General features: G+C 39.6%; 1 protein-coding gene and 1 pseudogene across 6 annotated transcripts in view; one reads left to right on the top strand and one right to left on the bottom strand.

Annotated features, from left to right (window-relative positions):
• The window catches only part of LOC127416221 (palladin-like), a 140,994-nt gene extending 135,806 nt beyond the window's left edge, over nt 1–5,188 (top strand). For all 6 annotated transcript variants that reach the window (XM_051655444.1, XM_051655443.1, XM_051655441.1 and 3 more), the window contains 2 exons: nt 1,141–1,274; nt 2,610–5,188. In XM_051655444.1, the coding sequence (XP_051511404.1) occupies nt 1,141–1,274; nt 2,610–2,770 (295 nt within the window). In that variant the 3' untranslated portion in view covers nt 2,771–5,188. The remainder of the gene's footprint in view (nt 1–1,140; nt 1,275–2,609) is intronic.
• A 458-nt stretch (nt 5,189–5,646) lies between these two features.
• LOC127415982 (carbonyl reductase family member 4-like) lies at nt 5,647–7,635 on the bottom strand (annotated as a pseudogene).
• Between the last annotated feature and the right edge of the window lie 1,857 nt (nt 7,636–9,492).

The raw sequence follows: 9,492 nt of genomic DNA, 5'->3' as shown, positions 1-9,492 counted from the left end.
TTGACACTATCGGTTATCGGCAAAAATCTATGCCAATAGTTGCAGATTAATTTTTTCACTTTTTTTTTTTTTTTTTTTTTTTTTTATTCCTTTATAAATAAACCTCATTAGGTGAAACACACATATAAAACTCTTCATCTGATGAATATATAGGCATAAAAAGCTTAATTTGGTAAATAATTATATATCGAGCATTGTAATGAAGTCTTATTTCAAAATAAGAGTCCTTCGGTGTATTTCGGACTTGTTTATATTAAAAAGTCCAGCGTTATGCACCAAATCTTTTTTTTTCTGGATATTCTAGGGATTTTGGTTGCATAATAAACTGCTTTTGGGATTGGATTATTTTTGGATGCTTTTAGCCACCATGTCTGTGCCCATTATAGTAAGGAAAAACAAAATCGTTTTAACATTCTATAAATAGGTTTTGAAGAAAAATTAATCGGTAATCAAACTTTCCGAAACCTTAGTTATCGGTATTGGCAAAATCCACTAACGGTCGACCTCTAATTTTAACTGAATCTTAAAATTGCAGACCGTTGGGTGCCACAGAGTACAACATTTATATTTCTGTGTCAGTGTTTATTGTTGTAGGAAATTAAATGCATAATCTATACAAAGATGAGTTTCTTTTCTTTTTAGAAGTAATAAGATCAACTTTTGAATACTATTGACCTCATAGTTGGGCTGCATTAAAGTAGGATTTTTCTAAATCTTGAGTCAAATCTTGGTCTCTCTTTGTCAGCCACACCTTCACAATTCACTTAGTGTGCACCCTACATCTATACTGTATATGGCAGCTCAAGGGTGGCTGCAACCATGTATGTACACAAACGGTGACAAAAAGGCCTTGTAAAAGAATCTCTCTCTCACACACACACACACACACAGTAACCCCACCACAGGCGATACCGTCTATGCCACCTCAGAGAGACAAGAGCTGTTAGCCACTGTAAATGTTATAAAGTTTGCAATATGACTATTTGTGGATGCGGTTTACTCGTGGATTAAAATCAAAGTGCTATGTTTGTGTTTTTGTGTTGTTTACCATGAATGCTTCTCATTTTATAGAAATCCTGTTTGAAGGAATACTACGTTGCTGATGTGTCATTCTGATGCGTGTGAAATTCTGTTTCGCAGCATGCACCAGGATAACTTTGGTTACCTCTGTATGATCATCCAGCCTGCTCTGAAGGAGGACGCAGGCTGGTACACAGTTTCAGCAAAGAATGAAGCTGGCATTATCTCAAGTACAGCACGTCTTGATGTGCATGGTGAGTCGAACACATTGTGGAAATATACCTTATTAAATGGTAAGTGTATCAAGGAAGAGGGGTTATGATTAGCAAAGGTCCAAACTACACTAAACCATGAATATCTGAGCAATGTGCGATTAGGCTTTCATAAATTGAGTCAGATGAGGAATAAATCAGTATTTAATCCATTAAAAGCACTCTTCCTTCCTTCGTCCAGTGGTGTTTCTTTAATAATCCCATCAGCCAGTACTGTGTGTTTGCCATCAACAACATGTTAAACACTATGGGTGCATTACCTAAGTTTAAACCAACAATGGTTTGGCAGTTTTTGTACTGGAGTCTTACGTAAGTGTTTTTAATCACAGTCATAATCTCAGTTGCACCATAATGATGGCCAAATGCTAACAGTCTGGAATGAAAGAGAACATTCCAAGCCATACAAGAAAGTCTCCATTTAGTTGAAAATTTTTAACTATGAGGAGCAACAGTCTGTGGGGGAATTTACTAAGAATAAATTGCATCCATTGATAGCGTTGTTTAATTGCACACTCTGTCTGCATTGTTTTAGTACCCAGTTCACAAAATAAATTATGCAAATCGGGTAACTGCACAAAAACACCCAAAAAGCACACTATAGTGGTCTGGCATGCTTTGCTGCGACTGTACAGCATTGCTAATCACGGCTCTTTAGAATGCCAAAAGTGCACTTTACTGCATTGCTCATCTGGTTATATGCCATGGTAATAAACACTATTCACCATCGCTTGAGCATCATTTGATGAATGACTGCTGCTATTATCAATAGAGAATGTACACAAACATTTCTTTTTATTAAAATGCCATTTACTGCCAGCTTTCCGTGGCCGTTCATGGTGCTACATTGATTGCTACAACCAAAAAGTGCTAAATTTTGTGAATAAAGCACATTCTATGATAAGCCTAATTTGCCTAATGCTGGATGGGAGCAAAGTGTGTCAGACAATTCTGGGAGGAGATAGTAGCCATTTTGATGACAGGCTTTGGCATTTCAGAATAACCAGAGCTTGATGATATTCTATAAAAAAAATTATGTATTCACATGGCTTGTTAAGGCAAAGTCGAATGTCATTTTTTCATGCGATCTCCCAAAATTTGCATAAATATGTGGATGGAAACCCAGCTAGTGACAATTTCAGTATCATGGTGCAGCGCCATTTCAGTGCATTTAGTGCCTGGTTTTGCTGGATTGCATGTATTCAATGAATAAGATGTTTAAAATGAATTTACTCATTATCTAGACTGCAATCAGTATTGCAGCCTGTGATTTCTTGTAACTGAGAAAGCTTGTTCTTCCTCATCTTTTCCTTTCCTCAGCCCAGTGGCAGCAGACTCACACCCCGAAGCCCAAGAAAGTCCGCCCATCAGCGAGCCGCTACGCCGCTCTGACGGAACGGGGTCTGGATGTGAAGGCGGCCTTTTTCCCAGATTCCAACCCTCTTCTTCCCGGTGCCCTAGTGGAGAGTGATGACCTGTAGAGACTAGCATGGAGACTATCCCTCGATTGCATCGGCAATATCCAGTGTACTCAATAATTCTCACCCATTTCCCAGCACGAACCTCTTAATAGGGTTGGATGAGCAGAGAAAAGTGATCGAATGAACGATTAACAGCCATTCATTCAGTCAGACTGAAGGGAAGGGAGCAAGTTGGTCAGCATTTCTTCAGAGTCTGATTCATGATTTTTAAGATCAGAAAAATAGACCATTCACTATACTTTTGTCATGTTTTCTGAGGGGAAGGGATTTGGGTGGTTGTGAGTTCATATCCTGCTTGTAAACAGACTTAATGGTATGCTGGCGCACTTATCATACCCATATCTGCTATCAGATACAAATACACACACAACTGCACATGCTTTGAGGAAGGAGGTAGTATACCGATGATCACCTTTTTGTCATCTCTTAATTTTTTCACAAGTGCCTAGAATATCTTTAAAAATAAAATAAAAAATAGCATCTAGCTATGCATGTTACTACAGTGCCAACATGTAACACTTTTTATGTATTTAGTTATAATGCCTTTAGATATATTTATGAATCGCTGGAGGAAATATTTTCCTCTCCAGCACAGGAAATAAAACTTTTTGGGGTGGTTCTCTGGAAGTGGGTGACAGGGCTTTGAAGAGGTGGGGAAAAGTCAAGGACACACCTAAAGCTGCAGAGACCTGATCGTCCCTGGAGCCTCAGCGTCCTTACAATGACAAAAGAGGTCCCAGATAACAATCTGCTGCTTTTCTGTCAACCGCAGTATTGACAGATGCACACTGCTATTGAGATGAGCGGTGTCTGGATCTCAGCACAAGTCTAGAGATGTTGCACAAGGCCGGGCCTTAATGATCTTGTCCCACCCCATCTTTTGTTAGTTTTTAGGAGAGATTAAAAGCGGAGACTGATATGTCGTTAACATGAGTAATGAAATTGGAAAGAGTTTTGGCTGACTGACAGGTTTTGATGAATACAAATGTTGTGTTTCCATGGAAGTGAGAGTGATGAGAAATGCCTATGATGGAAGTACAGGAAACAGGTTTATGGGCTGTGCAGTGGAGGAGGAACTGCTGGTATGGATGAAGATAAGACGTTTATACAATTATGATTGATTCAAAATGATTTTAATGATTATGGTCATGCATGGAATGAATAGATGGTAACGCTTTGACAGGTGGTTGCAGTTTTCAGGTTTGGAATTACAGAAACATGCAAGAACTTGCATGCAAAATGTGATATTGATGGCAAAGATTTGATAAAGGAATAGTTCACCCATTTGCACACCCTCATCATAATGAACTATCTCTTTTTAAGCATTTACATTTTGACGAATTCCTTATAGAAAAGTAATAGAACCAGTATTTTCTGCGTCTCATTCACATACACTTCCAGTAATTGTTTCCACAACATTTCCTCTAATCATTAAAGGGATAGTTCACCCAAAAACTGAATGTCTCTCATCATTGACTTGCCCTCAGACCATACCAGATGTATATGACTTTCTTTCTTCTGCAGAACACAAATTAAGATTTTTAGAAGAGTATCTCTGCTCTGCAAGGCCATACAATTCAGGTGAATTGTGGCCAGAACTTTGAAGCTCCAAAAAGCACACAAAGGCAGCATAAATGTAATCCATACAACTCTAGTGGTTAAATCCATGTCTTCAGAAGCAACATGATTGGTGTGGGTGAGAAACGGATCAATATTGAAGTCCTTTTTTACTATAAATGTCCACTTTCACGTTCTTTTATTTTTGTCGATTTGCATTCTTTGTGCATATCACCACCTACTTGTCAAAGGAGAATTGATATTAAAAAAGGACTTAAGCATTGACCTGCTTTTCACCCACACCCATCATATCGCTTCTGAAGATATGGATTTAACCACTGGAATGGTATGGATTACTTTTATAATGTCTTTGTGATTTTTGGAGATTCAAAGTTCTGGTCACCATTCACTTGCATGTGAGGACCTACAGAGCTGAAATATTCTTCTAAAAATCTTTGTGTTCTGCAGAAAAAAGTAAGTCATGCACATGGCTTGAGGGTGAGTAAATGAGAGAATTTTATTATTTTAAATTTAGTGTAAAATAATTTTTGGGGTAATTCAATAACTAAGCCATCATCTCTCACACACACACACACACACACACACACACACACACACACACACACACACACACTGATATTTGCAGCGTATATACACATAACACAGAAATGCATACGTATAAGCCTGTGATTACATATGTTCTTTCTTAGACAGCTGTTTTATCCTTGAAATAAAAGATATTGGGATGCTCTTATTCTGCATTTATTTTCTGTTTTCCAAGCCAACCTGTGCCTGTATACGGACTGTTCTTATTCTGTTTTGATATATGAATAGTAACATAAATAAACATCTCTGGAAGTACGAAGTCTGGGTTGTGTCCAACTGCTCTTGGCAGGAACTTTTATCATTTAGGCTAAACAAGCTTTTCATGATGGTGAGAAGGTCAGATTTTACTTGTGTATCTAAGTTATTTTTCTCTAAACAGAATATGGTTAATGGTAAATCCATGACATTTTTTTGATTAATCTGGATTGCCCTTTGGGGTTTAGCTCATCTGTAAGGGCACCAGTGCATTGCTGATGTAAATGCAGAATATAACTGACATCAAAGTGAATTATATTCTTCACACATTGACCTGTGACCTCTGTCATCCCAAGTATGGAACATGAAGCCATAACCTTACTCCAGTGAGCTAAATATAACCTGAATCTCCCTTAATCCAATGCAGCTGGGCCCCACACTACTCTTATAAAATGCTGTGAGTGTGAGAACGAGAGAGAGAAAGAACTCAAAGGAGTCTCAGTTTTTGGTGAAGGAAAACTGTTCCAGTGCAGATGAGAGCCATCAATGCGTTGTCATTCAACCGAATTCACGTGTGGACGTGGCCCAAGACTCATTACATGGCCAGCTGCAGTCCTCCATCCACTTGCAGAATCTGTCCTGTTATATAAGGTGACTCCAGGAAGAGAAGAACAGCCTGGGCCACCTCTGCAGTCTCCCCAAAATGACTGAGTGGAATTCTCACTGCTTCATCCTTCTCCAGCCCTGCCGTCATATCCATCTGAATGAATCCTGAATGTCCAGAGGAGAGGTTGTAGAGAGGGCAGAATGAGAGTGATAATCTGTACTCATATGGCAGAAAACATACAGGTTAGGCATGAGAGAGTAAGAGCAGTGAAGGAAAAAAAGAGGGCAACAAACTTGGAGCCACTAAACTGACTCGTGTATATTTCGGGTAGCAACTTCCTTAGACAGACAGTGTGTGAATCCCTCCAGTCCTGCTTTACTGGCACTGTACACATACTGACCAGCATTACCCTTCACACCCACCACAGAGCCTGAGGAAACAGGACATTAAAGGGATAGTTCACCCAAAAGTGAAAATTCTCTCATCATTTACTCACCCTCATGCCATCCCAGATGTGTATAACTTACTTTCTTCAGCAGAACATAAAGATTTTTAGAGGAATTTCTCAGCTCTGTAGGTCCATACAATGCAAGTGAATGGGTACCAACATTTTGATAGTCCAAAATGCACATTAAAGCAGTATAAAAGTAATCCATACGACTCCAGTGGTTAAATAAATCTTCAGAAGCGATATGATAGGTGTGGATTAGAAACAGATCAATGCGAATTGACAAAAACAAAATAAGAAGAATGTGAAAGTGGAGATCAATAGTAAAAAAAGGACATAAATATTGATATGTTTCTCACCCACACCTATCATATTGCTTCTGAAGACATGGATTAAACCACTGGAGTCATATGGATTACTTTTATGCTGCCTTTATGTGCTTTTTAGACCTTCAAATTTCTGGCCACCATTCACTTGCATTATATGAGCCTACAGAGCTGAGATATTCTTCTAAAAACTTGAGGGTGAATAAATGATGAGAGAATGTTCATCCAACATTCATATAACAGTCACAAACCCACAGGATGTTCACACAGTCTAAATGATTTTAAATTAAATATTTGTAACTAACTCATCTTTTGAAATATACTGTAAAACTGTAGTTGATTTTATTCAATTATACACAATCAAATTTACAATATTACATTATATCAAGAGAAAAATGTGACTAATCCAGACAGTCCAAGCAGGTTCTAGCTGAATTTAACAAATGTAAATACTGCATTTTTTAAATCTGGAGCTCTTGCGCCATCTAGAGGTGATTAAGAGATCACAACTCTTCCAGCTGCTGATGAAGCATGAATTTGAATCTGTATCATAGAGAAGCTATGGCTCACCTATGTTGACAACAGCTCCTCCGTGTTAGAGCATGCTCCGTAGAGCAGCTCTACATGTGAGCACTGAGCTCAGCAGGTTGGTGTGTAGAACAGACACCATGTCTTCAAGTTTACTCAATAATACTGCATCTCTAAAATTCACAAAATCAGGTTTACACACAATCACATTAGAATAAAGCCTTTTTAATAACAAATATAAATTACTGTGCCTTCTTCACTATCATCATGCACATGGCTAGTGTGAAAAATATGAAAGCTATCTTTAAAAGTAGTACTGGTACAATTACTCAGTAACACATTGACGCATTTTTTTACATCACTGCAGACCTGTTGATGCCAGCTGTGTTAACCTGGTGTCCCACAGTGCCGCAGCTCTTACTGATGGTATCAAATGTACTCTGAACTTCCTCTTCTTTCACAGCTAAGGCCCAAATGCTCTCCTGTAATGAAATATATATACTCCAGACTTATACTGCCTATTACTACACATTTCAAAGTAATATAATTAAAATAATTTTTTTCACATCAATATACACTCCATACCACATAATGACATAGCAAAAATTTTTGATACATTTGCAAATTTATTGTGTGGCAATAGTTGTCAGTGAGGCACAGATCTGGGGAAGACTACAAAACAATTGTGGCTGCACTGAAGGTTCCCACAAGCACAGTGGCCTCCATAATTCTTAAATGGAAGAAAATTGGAACAACCAGGACTCTTCCTAGAGCCAAACTGAGCAATCGGGGGTGAAGGGCCTTGGTAAGAGAGGTGACCAAGAACCCGATGGTCACTCTGGTTGAGCTCCATAGATCATGTGTGGAGATGGGAGAAACTTGCAGAAGGACAACCTTCACTGCAACACTCCACCGGTCTGGGCTTTATGGCAGAGTGGCCAAACGGAAGCCTCTCCTCAGTGCAAGACACATGAAAGTCAACTTGGAATTTGCAAAAAAGCACCTAAAGGGAGTCGCGTGGTGCCATGCGAGGTTCGGACGTGTGAATGGCAAGCTCTGCGCACTTTGCTAGTTTTAATATTTTTTGTGTCATAAACCGGTGAGATTCGATACACCCTGATTCTTAACTGTTCTAGGAAGACAATATGTCAAAGAATTCAAAATCCTTGGGCTCTGGAGACATTAAAAGGCACTTGCGTGCTGAAGCTGAAGCCCCCGAGCAGCAGGCCACAAGCCCGGGAGTCGATTTGGCCGGTGAGGTGAAGGAAATTCTGCGACAATTGATGAACGTGTCGGCAATGCTGACGAAGGTCATTGCTGACTTGGAGGAGCTTGCTGTAATATGTCAATCGATCACTGCCATGGAGACAAAATTCACTGAGATGGTTACAAGAGTGGCGGATGTAGAGAAACAGATTGATTATCTGGAGTCATCAGAGAGGGAATTAGCTGCTAATCCGCTAGCAACCAAGGTGGATTTGGAGTGTGTCTGGGAAAAGTTGGAAGACTTGGAGAGTTGTAATTGGTGGAATAATGTCAGAATTTTTGGAATTCCTGAGGGAGCAGAGGGTCAGAATATGGTGGAATTCCTGGACGGGCTCTTTCCAAGTCTGATCAACATAACAGGCCATAAGCTGGAAATCAAGTGAGCTCACAGAGTTCCGGCTCGGCGATCCACTGAGGGAGACAGGCCCCGATCAATTCTGGCCAAATTTCTGAGATCATCTGATAAACATCTCATGTTATGTGAAGTGAGGAGTAAAGGAAGGCTTTTTTGGAAGAACCACTTCATTTTCTTGTTCCCAGAATTTGCGAATTTGACAAGAGAGAAACGTGATCGATTCAAGGAATGCAAGAAACTCTTACATCAAAGGAAGGTCACTTTTGCACTGATGTTCCCGGCCAAATTGAGAATAGATGTTAAGAATGGCCGTAAAACATTCACATGCCCACAGCAAGCGATGTTCTTCATAAAGTCAGTGGAGTAAGTTATTTTGTGGTTCTCACGTTGCAGCCAAGTGAGCCTGACTCAATGAATATTCACTTGACCGTCCGAGGAACTGAGCGCCTTTTTTGTTTCTTTTTGTGCTGGTTCCGCCTAGCGGCTTGAGTTTGTTTTGTGGAATAACACTCCTTCGGGACAGTGTTGTGGATGAATCTGCATGTTCTTTGTGCTCATACCTCCAATTGGTTGTTGTTTTGTGGAATATTTCTTGCAGGACATTAGAGTGATTAGGTCATTTGTTGTACTCATGTAGCAGCCGAGTGGGCCGGCTTACTGAACATTCGTTTGACTGCCCAAGGAAACTGAAGGTTTTTTTTTTTTTTGTGCTGGTTGCGCTAGCGGCTGGAGCTTGTTTTGTGGAGGAACACACCTTCGGGACAGATATGTGGATGAATCTACATGTTCTTTGTGCTCATGCCTCCTATTGGCTGGAGTTGGTTTTATAAATTA

Source organism: Myxocyprinus asiaticus, chromosome 25 (assembly GCF_019703515.2).
Source record: "Myxocyprinus asiaticus isolate MX2 ecotype Aquarium Trade chromosome 25, UBuf_Myxa_2, whole genome shotgun sequence".
Lineage (NCBI taxonomy): Eukaryota > Metazoa > Chordata > Actinopteri > Cypriniformes > Catostomidae > Myxocyprinus > Myxocyprinus asiaticus.
The sequence above is the reverse complement of the archived record's forward strand: the minus strand, read 5'-3'. Positions and strand labels throughout refer to the sequence as shown.